The sequence below is a fragment of the Sinohyriopsis cumingii genome, chromosome 11, assembly GCF_028554795.1.
Source record: "Sinohyriopsis cumingii isolate HCF-2022 chromosome 11, ASM2855479v2, whole genome shotgun sequence".
Lineage (NCBI taxonomy): Eukaryota > Metazoa > Mollusca > Bivalvia > Unionida > Unionidae > Sinohyriopsis > Sinohyriopsis cumingii.
In genome coordinates, this window is record NC_142971.1 from 107235218 (window position 1) to 107257676 (window position 22459).

The 22459-nt window shown below is 36.3% G+C and overlaps 1 protein-coding gene across 3 annotated transcripts in view; it reads left to right on the forward strand.

The window, feature by feature from the left end:
• Positions 1-22459, forward strand: part of LOC149789241 (uncharacterized) — a 121859-nt gene that overhangs the window by 47631 nt on the left and 51769 nt on the right. For all 3 annotated transcript variants that reach the window (XM_089975411.1, XM_089975412.1, XM_089975413.1), the window contains exons 3-8: positions 15205-16003; positions 16831-16933; positions 17598-17743; positions 18098-18244; positions 18494-18588; positions 22001-22144. In XM_089975411.1, coding sequence (XP_089831537.1) covers positions 15205-16003; positions 16831-16933; positions 17598-17743; positions 18098-18244; positions 18494-18588; positions 22001-22144 — 1434 coding nt within the window. The remainder of the gene's footprint in view (positions 1-15204; positions 16004-16830; positions 16934-17597; positions 17744-18097; positions 18245-18493; positions 18589-22000; positions 22145-22459) is intronic.

Below are 22459 nucleotides of genomic sequence, written 5' to 3' on the forward strand. Positions count from 1 at the left end.
AGCACCGCTGATCATCAGCTGATGGGACTACCAAATACAACGTATCCCACTTCATCCACTTCATTATTCAATTAAGTAACAACTGCGTCTTACGACTTCCAGCTGGACCTATAATAATCATACGAACAGAATTTGGTAGCGCTGCATGATGCTTAACTGGTTCTCGTTTCCTTGTTGCAGAAAAGTCAGTGATTTCCATAAAGAAAATATATAAAATAATATGGATTTATATTGTGTAAAATGCAGGGCGCGCACCCCAACAAGTAATCTAACAACTGTTACAACAATAAATAATAGATCAGCGGTTACAGGTAAGTGTGAACAATGCGGTACCAAAAAATTTAAATTTACTCCCACACAGTTGGTTTTAAAAAATGCAATATGGAGGTGATATTCCAGCAAAATTAACAAAGTTACCCGGAGCCCCTTGGGCTAAATATCCAGGAGAAAAACATCTTCCAGGATATAATTACTGCGGGCCTGGAACCTGACTTGATATCAGACTTGACAACCAAGACCAACTAAAACCAGGCGAGGAACCAATAAACGCTATTTATAAAGCGTGTCATGCTCATGATGTAGCTTACAAAAGTAGGGATCTACAGCAGAGACATATCGCAGATGTGAAATTGATTTATGCGCTAAATTCCATCATTGATAAATGTGTCAAGGAAAGGTTAGCTAGTTGGTTAATAAAATCCGCAATGAAAGGTAAATTAGCGCTAGGTGCTGGTAATTAATTATACATGGAATCGATTTATTATTCTCCAAGAAGATATTGGATTAGCAAACTCGCCGAAGCGGCAATGGTTACACGTGCCACTGCTAAAATATTGTTATCCCGACAGGCAATATGGCAAATTTATCAACCACCATCTAAACAAATTCACTTTGCACATTGTGATGTTAGAGTTCCTAATGAAGTTCATCAGGCTGATATTTTATTTTTACCTCATGATACCGTTAAAAATCCAAAGACGTCAAATAAAACACAAGTACGCGTTAACTGTAGTTGATGTTGCAAGTAGATAAAAAGATGCAGAACTGTTGTCAATAAAGACAGCTGCTGAAGTTGCTTCTGCGTTTGAACGAATTTATCAACGTGGTGGTCTACGATGGCCAAAGCTGTTACAGGTTGATCCTGGCAAGGAATTTCAGGGTGCAGTATCATCGGTGATGAAGCAACATAACGTCACCATCAGACGAGGACATATTGCAATTCAACGTGATCAGGCAATTGTATAATGATTTAATCGAACACTTGCTGAGCGGTTATTTGGATATCAATACGCGAAGGAATTCATTCAAGACAAGAGATCTCTCGAAGGGGTTGCAAGATTATCAAGTGTGATAGCTGTGGTAAATAATGAAATAAGTCAAACAACTGCGTTGAAACCCGTTAATGCAATCAAAATTGCAAACACCGCCGCTGTATTTGAAAAGCTGTGATCAGTACAAGAATTGACTCCTCGTTGTTTCATCTCCCTGGCGAGTCTGTGTGTTGGTGTTAGCACAATCATATCTGAATTTTGTCGAAGTAATTCGATCACCCGAGTTGTCTTACCAGAACCCCCGGTCTTGTGTCTGGATACTAGATCATACACAGATGCCGCACTCGACATTTCCGATATCTGATTATTTTTGTAATAAATATCTTTAATCGTGACATCTGCGGATTCGGAATAATTACATAATAATTCTTCTTTTATTCTCCACGATCCCCATGATGCATCAGTGTTTGTAAAACCCGTTACCAACGTTGCATATTTCTTATCGATATAAAACGAATCCGTTGCAGTTCTGACTGCAGTGTCACGGAATCTGTTTATCATTGATAATAAATTTATCGAAACATAAGCGAGCATTGAAGATCTTAAATGAACATACTGAGGTGACTCTCCATCAATGTAACTAACAAATTTAGCCAACTTTGTTCTGTCGGATAAATAGGCGTTTTCTCGGCTTACAAATATATTTCTCGCTGTTGCATCGGCAATTATAAAATCATATTCAGCATCATCTAAAATTAATCGTGCATAATGCCGTTTATGATTATATCCTCCGCCCTGAGTAAATTTGCCAATAATTTTTCTGCCGAGATCTTTTGCGGTTTTATCATCATTATCATCAGAACTCTGACGGGTTGGTAACCAAACTTCGGTCTGCTTCCGATATGATGTAATTGCTTCACCTACAACCAACGACATTAATATTTTACAATCAAGCATATATCGTAATAGTATTATTGATGCCCAGCGTTTTTCTGAAAAGTTTCTGTCAAACCAAACATAACAACACGGATGAAGTTTTTAGCGAATTCAAACGACACTACACGAGCAAATCCAGTCAGGTCAAAATCGGGTAATTGTCCATTAATGGCCACTCTTGTCATCTCGTTTGTGGGGTGTCCAAATCTTTTAAAGTATCCAGAACACTCACCCATTCCGAAAAACTTCCTGGATAACACGCAACCATATCCACCGAAATGACATCCTTGTGGTTTTATTCGGTATTCCACAATCCGCCGTGTCGGTATTCACAACAACTTAATTGTACATCCTCGAGGAGTTCAAATCGTGTTGGCTTCCACGAATTTTTAGTTAGTAATTCGTCAATATTCTCTGCTGAAAACTTCAGCGCAAGATTTCTCATTTCCTCGTGGAGAGATTCTTTACGATATATTTCACCGTTAGGTCTTACAAATTGATCATACTCGCCATCTTCGGAACTCATAAACAACCACACTGCCACAGGATCGTTTTTACTTATCTGGTTGATAGCATCGAACATATTTCCACCCCACCCCACCCCACCCCCCGGGGAGTACAATTTTACAACACGATCTCGTGGAAATATTGTTACTGCGCTGGTCCATGCGTGAGCGTTATCATCAATAATTTCATTTGGTATCCCATTTCCTTTATTCGCTGATTCATAAAAAACCTCTTCCGTTAACGTTTTTACAGTTATTGGAAATTTTAATTTACTTGATAACGCAGCATTTATTGTTGTTCCTGTATTCTTGACCTGTTCAGCCCACTTCGCTATTTTTTCATGTCGCAAATCAGTTACACCATTTCCACGCTTCGCTCGCATTTTTAAAATGTTCTGTTACTCGCTCGGCTACACAATTTAGCTTTGAGAATCTCATCAGGGCAAGATCATTAATGTTAGGTCTATCATTTAGTTGATAAACTCCATAAACAACCGCGGTCACAGGATACGCTCGAGCATAATATGGTCTGTCAATCTCAGTCAGCGCTCCTGGCTTGGAATCTTTACTTAATATAACGGTTTTTCCATTAACAAGGACAGGGTCGCGTTTGTTGCGGATAATCCACGTGCTATTATCCGAACGCACTATAAACTTTATTCTGAAATGATATTTTTGATCACCAGTGAGGTAATCGATAATCGTCTTCGCCCGTGTATCGTTCATTGTGGCATCAACGACGTCGTCGACGTTTACTTCGTCAGCGTTGTGTATAATGTCGAATGTCGACCATACATGAGATGCTCCATCATCACGAAATTCTTTCTTGGCATCTCTGATAATATTAACCAGATCAGTCAGAGCTTGTCTCCGCGAGTCAGGGGTTAGTCTGTCAAGATCGAATCTGGAAGTTTTCCAAGGCTTGATTACACATAATCTCTCAAACTCATCAATATTATATTTCAGACAAGTATTTAAATAAAAATATTATATATAATGGATCAATGCAAATGGCTTATGGTGGGATATGTAACTCCAGGTGACAAATCATGTGTAAACGAATTCTGCGGGCAACATTCACAATGTGTTCGTAATGGTAGTTTAGGTCCAAAACCCTGCTTACGATGTGATGTTGGAGTGAGAGGACAAACAGCTGTGTGCGCATTGTGGTGGTAAACGGTATAGGGAACTGAAGCGTTATTATGATAAAACAATAATGACCCTGTCAGGGGCAGAGTGGTAAAGTGTGAAGAAGATTATCTAAAGAAGTTTTCAGACAAATTATAATTTAGACAAATACATTATACATAAATGGAGCAAAATGAATTTCTCAGACATCCCACCATCAAAAATTATGAAGCGTCTTGTAATGGTGTTGTTAGAAATTGTAGGTTCAAAACACCATTTGGTGTTGTTAGCAATTCTGGTTATCTAATGTTCAACGTTGGAAATAAAAGAGGGTATTACAATCACAGGTTTATATTCGAATGTTTCTTTGGAGAGATCAAAGATGGTCTTGTGATCAATCACATCAACAACGACAAGCTCGATAATTCTTTACACAATCTTCAGGCCATCACACAGCGCAAGAATTCTACACGAGGAGGGACTGGTAGGTTTATGAGCATTAGAAAGAGAGCGGTTAAATCTTTCAATGTAGATACCGGTGAAGAGAGAATTTTTCAGTCAATGAATTCAGCTGGCAAGTATTTTGGTATTCAACCGCGTTCAGTACAAACAATCGCAAATAAGATAATCAAATCATCATTTTCATACCGGTTTGGAAGCTGGATTTCGTTTTCCTATGTAGATACAGATAACGGAGATAACTCAGCGATTGTGTAAAAGTCACTGATGGAATGACCTATCTTGGGATTGCGCAACACACGTCATTACCTTTTACAGGTAATATATTATCCAGAAAAAGTAGAACTAAATTCAGGTTCTATTATTTTTTTGCAATCTATTCCAAAGTAAGATTTTGTGACGAACCGTCTATTCTATACACACTACAACACCGTCCTAGCTGTACGGATTATAACACGGAAGTAAATATCTCCAATTACTTCTCGTAGATTTTAACACGGGCTGGCATTCACGATAAATAATATTTTTTCACAGACAATATACTTGTTTTATTACATTCGTTTGGTTTCTTGGTTCATCTGTATTTTATGATCCAACTGAGAAATGTTAACTGTTAGCCCTATAATTCGTTAACGGTTAACTACATAATAATTTTTTTAAATCCTATACCAGTAGATTGAAACATGGCGCAGTAGTAGAGTGTAGAATTCTCGTTCTCGACGCTTAGAGTTCGAATCTAGTGACCAGCATATTGTCGACGTAGGCCCATGTACATCTCTCCCATAATCACCCACGTAGTGGGTGCAACGTTTTTGCATCACCCACGGGATTGACTTGGGGGAGGGTGTGAAAATCTGTTGAGCTTAGAATATAACCCCGTACCTGTTTGTGCCGTCCTTGTTGTAAATACCTGTAAATATATATGTTGTGCTGTCCTTACTATAAATAGTGTAAATATATATACCGTGTCGTCCTTAGTGTAAATACTTGTAAATACTTGTAAATAGTGTAAATACCTGTAAATACATGTAGCGTACCGTCCTTGTTGTAAATAGTGTAATTCCATGTGTTGCTATGTCCCTTAATTAATGTTTGTAAACTCGCTAAGATGCGGTGGCACCTTAGGAGTTTACAGATGTAAATATGTGTTGTGACGTCTTTCCCGAAACACGTCCTCTTGAGCCGCTAGACTGTTGTTTGACAGGTTAGAGGTTCACAAAGGGGGTTTGTGTTACCTAATGCCCCTGAGCCTGGTAGGGTGTTATATAACACCCTAGAGACTCATACGTGGTTGTGTTGTCCTCTGTGTACAACATTCTGGACTTGCTAGGATATCGTAAAGCAACCTAGAAGTTCACATAATGGTATAAAATATTTTTTCTTTTAAATATATAATATTCGGTATATATATATATATATATATATATATATATATATATATATATATATATATATATATATATATATATATATATATATATATATATATATATATATATATATATATATATATATATATATATAATGAATTACGAAAATATCAATGATGTAATTTCTATTAAAAAATTAAAACATGACGGTATACATTTATCTGATGAATTAAATCCTGCCATCCCATTATAGATTTATCAAGAAGATTCAGACGGCTATGTGACGGCTAGCTACGGTAGAAGAAACGCGAATAAAGGAATTTGTTTCATTGTTTCGTGCAATCGAAAAAAAATAGATTGGAATTATCTCATGAATATGAAGCAAAATAGATAATTAATACTCGTGTGAGGCAACTAAGAAAAATTATGTCAAATCGTGAAACGATCGAAAACGAAAGTTAGACTCGTTGATATCATCAAGGAGTACTTGGAAATCAAGTACGTGGAAATGAAATCGAATGTAAAAACTAAATTTCTGGTTACACTTACAGATTTATTTATTTTTTCGTTTTTCACTGACAAATCTCAGTAAAATATTGTATTTTTTCACTGAAAATTGTTGGATTTATATGATTTCGACTACTTATTACCCCTTCAACGTTGAGAAATCAGTTGATTTGTATGATTTTGAATACCTATTACCTCTTCAACGTTGAGAAAAGAGTCGATTCGTATGATTTTTGATACCTAAATACCCTTCAGAATTAACAAAACAGCCTGATTTTTAGCAAAAAAAATAAATTTTTTATAATATTTTTGCTTTTCACTGAAATGTTATGATTTTGCCTACCTAAATACTTTCAAAATTTATCAAATCAGGCTGATTTGAAGATTGAAACTCCTCGCGATTAGGATTTCACAAGTAAATTAATATTTGCAACCATTCCTCAAATCCAACAAGTGCCCGGATTGATCTGTTAGTTTGAAAATTATTCTTGTTAACAGACGATTATGACATCGTAGATAGACTGGATTGATCGGCTCTTGCACAATCAGAAACCCCGGCGGTTCTTTTGGTGTGAATGAATAAAGAATAAATCCTTGCTGGGCTTGACTTGATATTGTCGTGATTATGCTGAGGCTTCCATCAATTACATCACACACAAGACTGACCGCGACCACCGGGTTTATATTTACGATTTCCGGAGATACATGGCGTCCTGTTCCCTATGAGTCATTGTTGTGTTGGAGGATAGTTGCCACGGGTTGGGTTTTTCTCCACTCAGCGACAATATCAGGAAAGAACTTATCGATGTTTTTGCTGGTTGATTTTCTTAACTCAGCTGGGTTATACGCCCCTGGAAATGTAAAATTCGGCAGATCAGCTTCTGTTATTTTATATTCATCTAAAAATTTCTATTTTCGCTGTCACTTTTAGCTACTGTTCGAATTATTCGCTGGTAAAAATGTTCCATATCGGATGCATATTGATTTAATATTTCAATATGTTTAATGATTTCACTACGTGAACTTTTTATAGCAAAAATATGTTCTTGGAAACTTTGTCGTAGCTGATCTTGTCGCGTGTTATGATCAAATTTAATAATATCAAAATATGTTGTGATATCTTTCAGAGCTAGTGATATAAATGATCCTGGAGAAAGACCATGTTCAGTAGCAAAAACCCAAATACATATTTTTCTTGTCATCTCTAAAGATAAAAGTTTCATCAAACGTTTATGTGTCTTTTAGGTTAACTAAACGATCTTTAATATATTGAGAAGTTTCATGATATAATTGTTTATCAGTGACATAATCAGATTCTTTAGGTTCTGGTGGTATTGGTTTCTCCGTTGGAGGAATTTTAGGCCAACCTATCACTGTTCTGATCGATGATTGATATATATCCACGGCGTAGTCAGGAGAGTTTATCTCGATTGCAGAAAACAGTGTTGGTTCATGGGCGGTTATTGCTATCTTGGATTCTTTTCCTGTGACATATTTTATTCGACATTGTAATTCCTCATCGATCTCGTCGATTTGATAAAACCTGGTTGGTATCTCAATGACGTTCCAGTCGGGAGTACCATCTGGTTTATTTTTATTTGCAAACACAAACGAATTATTTGCTGGTAATCCACCAAATGACTTTGATCTGATATTTGGCCAACTGTGCTATACTCGTAATTGTGCTAGCGCAATTTCGGTCACCGCAATCGCAGTTGGAAAATTAATACTGAATTCAAGTTTGGTAGAGCTTACTGTTATAATTGAGATCTTCGCGGGACGTGTATTTGCGGCTATCTGCTGAAGTAATTCCGTCATTATTTATTTTCGTTGTTTTCAGATAGTGAGATTCGGACTGCTTGGAGTTTTTATATATCCTAACCATTAGCGCGAATTCAGAATCTGATATTTTTCATCGTTGAGGCTTGATGATATATCATCGACGATAATTTAGAATACGCTGCTGTAGCTGTGTTTAAGCGTGTAATACTATTCTGTAATTTCGTACTCGTGCAAGCTGATGTTTTTTTCGCGATGATATTTAAAAAACTGCGATCGCCGCTGATGTTGATGCGGTAATTGTTATCGCGATTGCGGTTGTTACCGGGGTCAGCGCTGATAATATTACTCCGGTGGATGCAACTAACGCGGATACCGAGTATACTGCAACGTCAAGAATAACGGCTCGTCGTTTGTATTTTTCTGCTTTTGTTGTATATGCGCTGACAGTATTTTTTAACTCTGATTGCCACTCGCGCACTTGATCGTATCTATATTGTTGAGCAACTAATGCTGTTGTTGACTCCGTTTTCGTCCAGGCCATTTATTATTTTACGCAATAACCAATTGAGGTGTCTCAGCTAAAATTTCCAGACACCACCAGTAAGATGTTGCGGTTAATTTCTTATCAGCTGCTTCTAGTATGAATGTTTCTTCGTTTCCGGTATTCAATATGATAGTCACAACTCCAGGAGACTTGTCGGTGGAGTGGATCCAAGGATATGTTGTAAATATCTCAAATTTTTCAGCACTGAACACAGATAGCCTGTACACACCAGTGACTGTTGCGGTATATTCGATAGTATTATTTTGTTTTGACAATGTTGCGAATCCGGATGATACAGTGTATACTATGTTGGTAATATGCCCGGGAGTTACTCCGGTTGGAATTTTAATCAAATTAATTTTGCTTACAATCTCAGGAATCCACGCTACGACATCTTCTTGTGTTTTCTTGATTGTGTCAATGTTAGTTTTAATATCAGAAAGTTTCATGTCAGCGGTGGGCGGAGTACCAAAGAATTCCTCTGCGGTTTCATTAATTTACTCGGACTTCAACGTGGATAATTTATTATCTACAGTGTCAACATATTTTTTCGTTGCGGCATCTTCGTCGGATGTTGGATCTCTTAAAACCACTATTTTGTTTCCGTTCATGTTGAGTTCACCTGTCATTGTGGCATCGGTATTTTTTAAACGATTAGCAACACTTTTTGCAATTTCATTTCTGATGGTTGTAAATGATATATTTGAATCTCTGATTCTGCCGCCATCAGTAAACACAAGGATGTTATCCGTGGTAGATCCAAGAACCCTGCGAATTATATCATTCCATCTGATATTTCTGGCTTTTAGTTTGCCATATCGATCCTGAAAAATAACAACCTCATCTGGGTCTATCCTGGACAGCGATAAAAGATTATCGACGTCATCTTTAGTCGCATATTTTGATAAATCAACATCTTGGGTTTTTTTTGTCTTTGTTGTGAGAGTTCTTCCGTAAATATCAACCATTATTCTTTAGGGATTGCTTAAAATGTTAAATTTATCCGCGGTATACTCGTGCGCGACTTTGTGAGGTGGGTTGGTTGATTTTGATAACGCATCAAGGACATTAATTACTTCACAGCCACATATTGGTGGATCGGAAAGTGTTTGTGTTGGTAGTGTTGAGTACCAAACTGGAGCACTTTGTACTCTATTGACATATTTTAGAAATTCAACTGGCGGTGCTAACCCGTAGGAATCGAAATAAACAATTCCACGTGGATCAATCGCGTAGGCAACCCAGTGAGTACCGTTTTTGTTATCGAGATTGATAATTCATGTTTCTGGATTATTTGGTTGTTGTGGTAACTGATCTCGCATTAAAACACATCTGAAATTTTTTATATTTAATTGTTTAGCAGCATCGATTAAATCAAAATTTGACATCGGTGTGAGACGCTTTGCGTCTAAACCGTTTTGGGTACCATGAGGGAGGGGTTCCTGGAAGTCTTAGACCGTATCCGTGAACGAATCGTCCCTTTTTTATATCCGCGTCCAGTTGCTTTCTTTAATGCCATTTCAGCAGCGGTTCCAATAGCCCCTAACGCAGCGGCTTTTGCGAAAGCTGGGGCAGCAGCAGCTATCAGCACTGGTATTGCTGCGAGAACTGGAAATATACCACCGGTTTTAATCATATTTTTTATGACACTTGGAGCGAAATCAAGTTGAACTCCTGTTTTTGCTTGCTGCTCTTTATTAAAGTGTTTTTGTTGAGTTTTAGTCAATGATAACTTGTTTGGGCCGCCACTAGCAATTTGATCAATTTTTAATATTATTGTCGTCCCCCATGTACTCGCGTTTTTCGATTGTAATTTTTTCACCTGACCGGGAGTCAGAGTGACATTAACGTGACTGTATGACATTTTTATTAATTAACTGTTGATCTAATTGTCTACAAGTTTTCCACTGGGGCATCAATAACTCTCATCAGCCCACTAGCACCTTCAAGTAACATTGCTTTATCGCTGAGTATAACAGCAATTCTTCTGTAATTATCTATAGCTCCTCTTAACACTTGAGCTCTGAAGTGTATATCAACGACAGATTGTCTAACTAAATCAAGATGTTCCAGTGAAAAGTAATAAATCGGATAATATGATGTAAAATCTAATTGTGATATTTGCAAACCAGTATCAATATTTAGATCACGTCCCAGATATGTTGTCAAATGATGATATACACGTGCAAAATGATTAGTCCTAAAATCTAACAGTATATTCTCATATGGTTCTTGATGTCCGTTTATTCTCAAGGAAACGTTAGTAACACCAAGTTTATCAAATATCATATGGATATGCGTTTGCGAGTTTAACCGTGTAGTATTCTGGAGAGCAATAAAAAATATGTCATTGCGCAGAAACCCCCTGCTGAGATGCTATACGCCATATAAATGTACCATTAATATTACTCTATCTGTGGTTACTATAAGCCATGATAACAACGATTTACCACCTTGATTCATAAAAGAAAGTAATCGCTGTTCTTCAGCAATAGCCGGAGTCATTACTGGCATCCACAACGAAAGTTTTGTTAGTATTACTTTACCAGCATCACCTATAGGTCGCCAGATAGCGTAATTATCATCACCTTTTCTCACGAGCACAACTGTGTGTTTTGTTCCAAAAATTACTTTTCTAACATCTCTACAAAATCCAGATATGTGCGACAGCGGAATTGCACATGAAAAATTTCTACGATTACCATCTAACATTAATCTACGCACTGCAAATCCTAAATTAAATTCTGTATTAGCACCAAGAACCACCGCCTGTACATCAGCGTCAGCGTTGTTGGCATTGTGTCTTGAACATGCAATTCAATTCGTCCACGTTGATCTGGACTTCGTATGTCATAAGAATAATACTGAAAATCACGCACTGATTCGTTTTTAAGAACCGGTTCGTCCACGTCAAACGCCGTGTCGGATTCACGTTTAAACATTTTATTATAATTTATTATCGTTTAAAACGAAGACCACTTACCGACACCAGACTTGTATTTATTTGTTCAGCTCCTTGATTTATCAGCGCTGCTAATTTTTTATTTGCGGCTTGATTTATTACTTTACTGACATCTGCGGTCATCGCTTCGGTGCTTGGTAATTTTACTGACTGAACCACTTTTGGTCTGCGTATTAATCGTGCTAGTCTGTCTTTGATTGTCATGAATGCTTTACTGGCAACGTTACCAATAGCACCATGAGCTTTATCACGAATAACATCAATAGCTTTCATAGATAATTGTTTTGCAATTGGCATTGCTTTAGGAGCTATTCTTGTAAATAAATCCTTAACAACATCACCGAGTCCGTTTCCAAAAGTCATACTGTATACCAGTAATCGTGAATTTACCATCCTGACCATAATTTGTCTACGATGAGAATTGTGTACGATCATTTTTATTTAATTATTTATTTATCTAACAATTAGTCACTATGATAGTCGTCAACGAGCTTATTAATAACCTCTCGGCAAACATTAATGTCCATGATACCACCTTGAAATAATCGTCGGCAAATATCAGATGCTTCAATAATTATTTCCGGTGAGTTATTTCCAGCTGGTTTTCCTCCTATGAGAATTTCTAGTCGTTGCACATCATTGAGGATATTATCAGGACAGGAAAAAAAACCACTTTCCAAACGACTTCCGGTTGCTCCTTCTTCTGTTGTTTCCGTATTTTTCTTAAATAATCTTAAGGGTGATCTTTCTTCTTTTGTTTTTTAAGTTCCTGCGTCATTTTTTGCTGCGGTGAAGGAGATTGTTGTTGTTCTATATGTTTCTGCTGGGAGAGATGTTGTTGTTCTATTTGTTTTACACTCTCTTTATAAAGTCTCTGTATTTCTTCAAAAAGACTTCTGTATTCTAAATCATCATCTCTGGCTTGTTTTTTGTTTCTATATATGCCATATATCCATTTAATAAGATTTACTTTTTCAGAACCGGGGTTTAAAATACTGGATTTATTTAACATGCTAATTAATATTTTTTCAGGTAATTTTTCTCTTTTAGTATTTCTAATATCTTCGACAAAACCTTCCTTAAATCTTGCAATCAGTTCAATATTTTCTCTTACTGGTTTAGATGCAAGTTCTTTTTTTACGTCAGCGACTTCAGTACGAATTTTGCTAAAACCTTCAAGTATTTCTTCGCCGACGGGTGGAGGTTGAGCTGCAGCTATATCAGTTGGAAGTTCTCGTAAAATCTTTTTTTTTCTGCTATTTGTTCAGCCTGCGTAGCGGTTTGTTTTAATACTGGAAGAATACCCTTCTTCCTCTCCTCCTCATCCTTAATATCTCCCCATATAGCTTTTTTCAGTAACCGCTATAATGGGTTTAAATAACTGTTCTGCACCCGTAGCAAATTCAACCAGTGCTTCTTGTCGTTGTTGAAGTTGTTGTCTGACAACATCTCGTACGGGAAGAAATTTTTGATTACTTCTAGTCGCTCTCGGGCTAATCTAGTTGTATATGATTCTCCGACGTTAGCCATTATTTGATATAACAATGGTTTAATTCATAGCAGCAGAGAGGGCGGACTCTCAGCTTGGCACCGACAAAATCGCTGATTTTCCTGAGATTTTTTTGCTGGTCGCGATAACCAGTAAGTCAAGTTGGAGTCTATTAAGTTCGGTGAACAGGGCTGTCTCATGTCGGATACTGAGAAAAAATCGCGATTTTTGGGATTTTCCAGGAAGGCTTATTTTGCAAATCTGAGGGTGAACCAATTAGAGGTTGTTCGCCCACTCTGCTGCTAAGTGTGGCAATATCAAAAATATGAAACTGCACATGCATCAATATAAGACACACTCATGATTTAAACATAAAATATGATTTTTATGAAGAAAGTAGTGCACTATAAACACGGTTTGCTTCTTGTACACTGAAGTTGAACTGTTAGGCATTTACGTACTGGCATATGGAAATTATGGAAATTAGCGTGGAATAGAAGCTAAGCGAAATGATTAACCAGGAAGAGGTAATTAAAGTATGTGTGCCTCGTTGACGATAAATTTATCATATAGGCCTAGTGTCGACTGGTTATTGCAACTGTGTATTATTGATATTATAAACACTGTAGATAGATCCCAACGAAAGCGTAAACCTACCGTAAACCTACCGTTATGACGAACCAGCTTACTGTAGGATACATGGTACAAGTTCAGTTTTAATTTTTTCGTCCAACGCAATAAGGGGAATGGAAAAAATAAGGGATACCGATGAAATTGTGTACCATTTTAATTTTATTTAGACAACAGGAACTATTAATACTTTTTATCGTTACTTTCATATGTCATTATGATTGAAGAATGAGTAGAAATTCGTCATTGATCTATAGGCCTGCAGCTGAAGTTTAAAGAATGTATATATTCGTACTACTGTGCCATGGACGGATCACAATTTGATATATCAGTAGTACTGGTATATAAATTTGCTTTATACTAACACTTTAAATGTCATGTTATTATATATATATATATATATATATATATATATATATATATATATATATATATATATATATATATATATATATATATATATATAGAGAGAGAGAGAGAGAGAGAGAGAGAGAGAGAGAGACTGATCACTTAGTCACAGAGTGAAGTAAAAAATAGTAATGCACATTTAGAACAGAGAACATGACATATAAAAATCAAAGTGCCAAGACATTACAAGGTTTCGGAAAGAGGTTGGAAACTAGTGTGGGTACTTTTCAACGATATTGTTTTAATCTTTCTTGACCTGTAACACTTCCTACCTGGAAAGAAAATCAAGAGAGAGAGACTATATCGTTACTATGTTATACCGATTAAAACTTAAGAACTAAACACGCATTACAAAATGTACATTTACAAACATTTGGGACACACTATCTACTATTTAACTCGACATCTATACGATAAATCAACAAAATACAGCCATAAAAAAAAATATTTCGTTATGTCCAAAATGAATGCAATTTAATTCAACATTCAGTAATGAAAATGAATATTGGAGGGGTCTTTCAAAAAGAGTAGTGTTAAGTAGAGATCTGATCGCTTAGTCACGGAGTGAAGTAAAATATAGTAATGCGCATTCAAAGAACATTGAACATGACACGTAAAGATCATAGTGCCAAGACAGCTACAAAGTTTCGGAAAGAGGTTGGAAACTAGTGTGGGTACTTTTCAACGATATTGTTTTAATCATTCTTGACCTGTAACACTTCTTACCTGGAAAGGAAACCAAATATAATTTCATACATTGTTAATTAAATTCGTGCTAAACATGAGCTCTGCTGAATTCGCTTTTCTTGTCATAAAATTTTTTTTGGATTTAAAAGAAATGTTAAAGGAAAACTACGATCCAAAAATAGAGAATTTAAAAAAAACTTGCTCATTGTTTAGAAAGTTGACTTAGACCTTTATGAATATTTTGTTCACTGGTTCAACAATCAGGATGTACACATTTGCCATTTAAATCCAAGTAGTGAATATAATCGCACTTGACGAAAACCTGTTAGAGAGAAATTTATACTGTATTAAATATTGTTGGATCTAGCTAAACCATTATATATGAATTTTTGTCAATATTTTGAAACGTAAATATTTGGTGTCATAAGCACAAAGTGTCTACCAACAGTACTGGATTTGTAAATTTTTAAATATAATCATTTTGTTTATACATAGACTGAGTCACTGCTTTATATTTTTGTCCAGGAGCAATGTGCCAGGTCTACAAAATAGCATCGAATCCCGCCACAGCATTATTTTATCTAAATCACAGTTATCTCTACCCGTATGGGAACTGTCCTGCTGTAGATCTTACTGGAGGTTGCCAGACAAACCGTGACGTTGATTTTCTCCTACTAGGATGTGGTGACATTCGTAATATTCTATTCACAATCAAAACTTTAGATGACGAGATAGATGACGAGAAGAGCAAGTCTAAGAATCTTCATTTTTACCTGAATGATATTGAGGGTGTCATCCTTGCCAGAAATCTGGTTCTTCTTAGCATATTGGAGAAAATTGATCCATCAAAGGACGAGGACGTTGAGTTTTTATGGTCCGTTTGGTACGACGCGGCAATACCAAAAGAATCTCTGAGCAGATTAAACGTTATCATACAGGACCTTCTGCAAAATCTTCCATCAATTGTTGAGTACATGAATGAGGAGACGGAGGAAGAACTGAAGAATGTCCTTAAGTACTGGCTCTTAGGAAATATTACTCTTGAAGGCGTTAAGGGGTCACGTTTTACAGTACTTCATGAACGTTTGGAAAGAACGAAGATGACGGAGAAAAATATAGTACCACCTCTTATTCACAATGAAGATCAAGTCAGAACATGGAGAGAAGAAGTCGTGAACTTTGCGGATACAGGGTCAACTTATAAAGAAGGCTATATGAAAGGGTCGGGCGATTTTGGTGCAAACCCCACGCTCATTTGTCCTTGTGTAGCTGGATGGCGGGTTCATCCTGATGGAACTCCTTTCCATTCATACAACCTGAATGGGTAAGATATTTCGTAAAATTATACTTTAAGTTGGACTCCAGTTTATTGCACCTATTTTCTTCGAAAGCCAGTTTTACGGAGCTACTCGTTTGAGTTCTTTATTGTATAACAACTGTTCTATTTTGTCGTCATTTATCAACAATTTGCGTATTGCATACCTGTCTGACCTATTTCATTTCAGGTGCAACTGAAGACATCCAATGTTGTTTTGTTTTGTTACTTTTTGTCTTTTTGTTGACTAATATAACAACATTTTTGGGCATTTTGATTTGCAACATCAATGTTGATTAGAGATTTGTCTAAAGATAAGGCAATCAAACATTGATAATGTTGTAAGCTGCATCTTATGATACCAGAGGTAGCACATATAAATACAAGTAAACAGTGAATACCACAAACTCCGATTTAAAAAGCGTATACTTCAGATTTTAAAGAGACCGTTGTTTAGGACCAGTTTTCCTATGCGACTACGTTTTCGTTTCCATATTTGATCTTCTGCGAGTTGTCCTCTCTGTATTATATATTTCATATGGATAAATTGACACCAACATACCAGATGGAGGAAAGCGCATATTCATGGATCCCATATTGTATGATGAGATACGTAGTTATACGAAAGGCCTTTACCTTACATCTTGTTCCATAAAATGTACAGAACGGACAACGTGACTAGTCGATTTTCTTTCGAGATACAGACAATGTTTGAAACGAAGACAAAAAATCGTCGGAAAACTTGACACTCTAAATGATATATGATGACTTAAAAATCACGAACTTGACCCTTACTTAAAACTTATATCTCCTTGCATTATCGTCTTTGTAACTAGGTTGACTGAAGGACATAGCCTTTTCTACAATTGTTTGTCCCAATTGAAGATGATGGTTTTGGCATGGAAACGGCTTAGAACGAGAAATGGCAGTACGATAAAGGTAACTTATTTCGAAGGTAAAGCTCTTTCTACTAAGAAAAGACTTTCTATGCATGGTATTACATATATCGTTTCATTTCTTTATTGAAATCATCTAAGCATATTGAGCTTTCTTTCACATGGATGGTTCTAATAAGTAGACCGTCAATCCGGAAGCGAGCCAGAATGAATAAAGGTAAGTCAGGTAGACAGGCCAAAAATTGTATAAATACATGAATGTACAAAGAACAAGAAATAAATCATCCGTTTAAAGAATTATGTAAAGACACAAATTTAACTTTTTGTTGAAAGCTAACAGCGTCAAAGATCTCTATATTAATGAGATGGAAAACAATATAGAAGAGAAAAACATTTATATGAACATGTTTCCTGGAGATGGCTATAAATGGGGCGGATATTCAAATTACGAGAGAAAGGAAGCTGATACTTGATACGACTGAGCACTCGTGGTCAACAGAATGAAAGTCTGCGAACAAAACCAAGAATTTTTCATTGTGAAGAATCAATTTTAGAAACTGTTCGGAGCTAGAATTAATCTCCTGATCACGGCCTGTAACAATTATGCCCATTTTCCATATTTAAAATATTCATTAAACTTTATAATCTTAGCTTAGTCTATGAGAAATGCAGCTGTAATTGTTCATCGAACGTTATTTACATTTTAGGTATCATTGTGCCTTGAAAATTGTTTGACACTCTGCAACAACATCTCACCATCTGACAGGAAGTTTGATTTTATTCATACATCTAACCTCGCAGATCACGTGGGCTTACTAAACCTCATCGTAGCGTGCTCAGGCCTGCTAAAGAGGTAAGTATGCAATTTTTTCTTTAAACGAAAGAACGGAAAATAGCAAATTCAAATTGAAACTTCTAAGGTCGCTTTCGGCCTAAAATTGGTACATATTTTTGCATATTATGTCACGTTTTGCAACCAGACGTGGGGACCCGATGAAAGACTTGTAAATAAACACTTTTTAAAGACTGTAACCACACCTTTCTCGAAATAGTACTGTGACAATGTATTTATGTGTAGAAATCTAGTTTTAAAAATATTTGTTTTATTTCCGCATTATTCACAGAGTTTTGTCTTTTGTTTCTATCCATAATTTATATTTGCCTTCGATGTGTATTTTCTCATGTTGGTAATAATTTTCGTTGCCAGATCGGGGTTGCTGACAATGGAAATTATGCATTGGACTGAGTATTTTTGCTCCATGGAGGATTACCTTCAACAGATCTTCGTACCGTCCTCATATTTTCCCACTGTGTTTGGTTTACGCTTGGCAGAAGATTTTAAAATGGGCACGAGGTAATCATACTTTAATTATCATTGGTAAGTGGACGAAATACAGATATAGTTAGTTTCCAGTCAAAATAATTTCATTTCTTTCAATGCCAGTTTATTTAATTCCACTCGATCCTCGATTTTTTGTTCGCTAAAGAGAGGTGAGAAGGTCAAATTTGGTTTTTTCTTTGCGTATTATTGATTAGTTTTCTCGGTTTTGGTGCTCATATTTAATACATTTACATTTCTGCCATTTTTTCCTTATTTGATCAGTACCCCTAGAAGTCTTCCTGGCCACATTGACTCGGTAAATGTTCGTGTTCGTTGGCTGGATTCTGGAAAAGCAGCGGAACGCATCGATATCAATGGTGAGAAAGCTGAAGGAAAAAAGTCGCAATCCTGTTTGTCAACATCTCATCGATCTTATATTGTGATATCATCTTGGGCAGGATAAATATAAAATGCCACATAATCCATTAAAATGGCCATCTTGGAGTATTTATGAGATCGTGCAATTTTTATCTAATCCAGTTTTACAAAACATTGTACAGTTTATGTACTTCATACTTTTTAGGGAACAATATACATTTTCAGGAACGAAAATATACAGAATTCTACTTTATACATAGCATCTTTAGGTGGGGTAAACATTCTCCCGAACTTTCACAAAAAAACAATGTCATACATTCAGTATTTCGCCCGATTTTGAGCTTTAAAATAGTTGTGCGGATGATTTAAAAAATCTAGCGTTGGTGTAAACCTTTTCAATTGTTATTTCAAATGTTTATAGACAAAAGTCAAATTAGTACACAGAATCAACCTTAACGTATCTTCTCCGACTACAAAAGTTTGACCCCGCAATAGAAGTATAGTATGGTATTTGTATTCGCCCCAGTCCATATCCGTACGTAGCAAGATTGCAGAATGATGGAAAATGACATTTGGTTTCTATATCTATATGCATAAGTAGATTACATAATTCTTTTATTATCCAATTTAGGCACTTTTAATTTTTTATGTATTTTTTATCAGTGTGTGTGTGTATGTGTGTGTGTTGCTGTTGACATTGTTCTGGCATAAATGCACAGAAGCGCTTTTCCTAGGAAATTCAAAAAGTCAGTATGTTCATATGCAAATTTACACATGACATTTAAGTAATATTGTTGTAACGTTTATTTGTTGGTTCATATATTTAATTTTTTATTGCACTATTAGAACTTATATCCTAGCAGTCACCATCTTCGTGTAGAAAATGCCTATCGTTGAGAAACAATTGCAAGTGAATATTCATATAAATAGATGACGCTATTTGACTTTTTGCTTTTAAATACAGACTTTCGTAAGAACATTTAGTCAGAAACTGAGCAAGGCAATTGAAATTGGTAGGCCCACGAAGAGTACTCCAAGAATACTCATTTCCATCTGTTCGTTACAATGAGAATTAATTATATTGAAGACCAACAGGGACTTTCACCACACAAACTCTTAAACTCGTGAGAATAGGTATGAGAGAGAGAGAGAGAGAGAGAGAGAGAGTTTATTCTTGGTGGATGGGGTTACAAAGGTCCGTGTGCACATAAAAGTAGATCATTCTAAATGACACCAGTTGTGCTAAATTTGTATGACGTTTGCTTTCATGTTTAGACACTTGCAGATTACATTTTATAAAATGTATAATTTCCATGTTTAATAACTTCATTTCTCATCCACATTGTGTAAAATCTTCAGGATTAACTGAAAATACATCTTTAGTAAAGTGAGACAGGTTCCAAACAAAAATCGCAATTATGAGGATCCTTAATAAATTTGCTCTCCCTCACAGGCAAGCAGGTGATCTACCATAATCATTCATTTCTGTGTTTTCTACACCGAAATGAGACTGGAAATAAGTCATCTCCTTCATTTCGTAAATTGTTGTTGTCTAAACGATCAAATGATGAGTCATACTTATCTAACTGCATTCAAAAAGAATAAAAGTTACTAAAAATAACTCACTAATTTGAGTTAAATGATTCATCAGAAAATTGCATGTATGTCATCCTCTAATCTCTCCTTTGTTAGTAGACTTGCATGTGTCACCACTCTTGTGCAATTTTTAAATAATGAAACGAGCATAAATTCATTTGAAAGCATGATATAGTGAGAGGCTGTCGAATCTTATGACATGTTTTAGAATTGTCGGAAGAGGGCAGCTGTGGCCACACGTTGGAGATACCGCCCAGCTGGTATATTTCAGGTTATAAAAATGATATTTGTATCACACTAACATCGAACAAATGACGTACGTGAAAATTATATCCTAAAATACATAACTGACGTATAGGTTTTACGATACAGAATGTAATAATAATAATAATAATAATAATAATGTTATTATTATTATGTTGCTCCCAGCATACTATTTCACTTCCTGGGTCCGACTGGTGGCTCAGGCCTCTCCAATACAACGGTACGGCTGCCAAACAGTTGTATAGGTAAAACTGGTAACCATTCACCCGTCTACCTCAGGCCCAATACCACGTATCTATATCGCCGAGTTTTACTGCAAATTATTCCACTGCATTCCAAGTAGTTCCTTATTTCCACTCACCTTCGTGCTCCCAGTCACATATGGTTAGTTAAACATAATACTTTACAAATAATGTTTCACGAATACTGCCTTAATTAGTAAATACAGATGCTCTCTGCAATACACATCCCAAAACACTAATGGGTAAATACATACTACCAGTGCCGGATTAAACCCTGTGGAGGCCCTTAGGCAGTCGAAATCATGGGGCCCCCTCGCAAATTCGAATTCGTTTTATCAATATTATTGTCGCGGAGCCCCTAAAAGGCGTGGGGCCCATAGGACGGTGCCTACTCTGCCTATTTGGTAATCAGGCACTGCATACTACAAGCACTTCCATTGGAAAGAATTCCAACAATGCATGAATGACGTGTACTGTTGATGATGCCTAAAACATGATCTGTCATATTATAATACATATAACAACATCCCATTAACTATTAGTTAATATTACAACACATTCAACTTATTTAAGGTGCATTTTGTAGGTGAGCATATCCATATGTATGACTAATAACCATAAACATCGCCTATAACCACATTACACAAACCAAACATACTCGGTGAATTACGCTAAAATTACGGCAGCAACTGATTAGAATAAAACACCAACGCAAACCTACATTACACCATTGCTTCATAATACGAAGATGAACACGAGTCCATTTCCACTAATTTCAAATATAATATTTAACCTAACTCACGCAACATTTGGGCTCAAACAAGAAGAAATACATCCACCATCAAGACACATTCTAAGACTAGGCGTAAAATGACCCTCCACGGCAGTGTCTGCTGCATTATACCTATTGCCTAAAGATGTAGCTGGGTTCTATACTTCGCACGTGCCGCGCAGAAGATTAAAGCAATTTCATTTCTACGTGCACATTGGGAAATGAGTAAATTTAAGAGATAAAGAATGTTTTTATTTTTTTAAAACTACAAAACTACTGCATGTCAGAAGCGTCATATCAGGTATTTCGTAACTCCAGTGTATTCACTCCTAGGAAAAGATTATTACCAAATTGCATTGATGTCAGTAATATTACCTAACGCTTATTAGTTCTTTAACTTTATGCTCAGATGTATGTATGTATTTAGGTATGTATGTATTGCTAGCTGACTGCATTTATGAAGGTTCGAAATTAGACCTGAATGATGCTAGGTAAGCAAATAGATCTGTCTAATCTAAAATGTAAGTGTCTTTGTAGGTTCTCCAGAATTCCTGGCAGTTTTCAGAGGTCTTGTACAAGAGTGTATGCCACTAGATCTACACTGTTTACTGAAAGGCTCCAAGAACCCCACTTTGCTTGTCCATATTGTGAGGAAAATGAAGGACAATATAGTCGGCGGAGGTACTATTTCCACAGATCATGATAAACATTCAAAATTGATGGACACATTGTTAATCATAGAGTACTTTGCTCTTATTGTCACGTAGGGCTAAATTGCTAAATCATCTCATGCACTAACGAAGGTAGTATATCCTTGTAACGAACAGTGTCGTACTAAGGGTAAATGGGGCCCGGGACGACGAAGATGGCCCAAAGGGGTTTCGGTGCCCCACGACCTCTTGGACAACCGCCCCGTGCGCACCCCCGGCCCCGTTAGTACGCTACTGGTAACGAAATAGGGTCCTTAATAAAAAGCATAAATCGTATTGCTTGCTC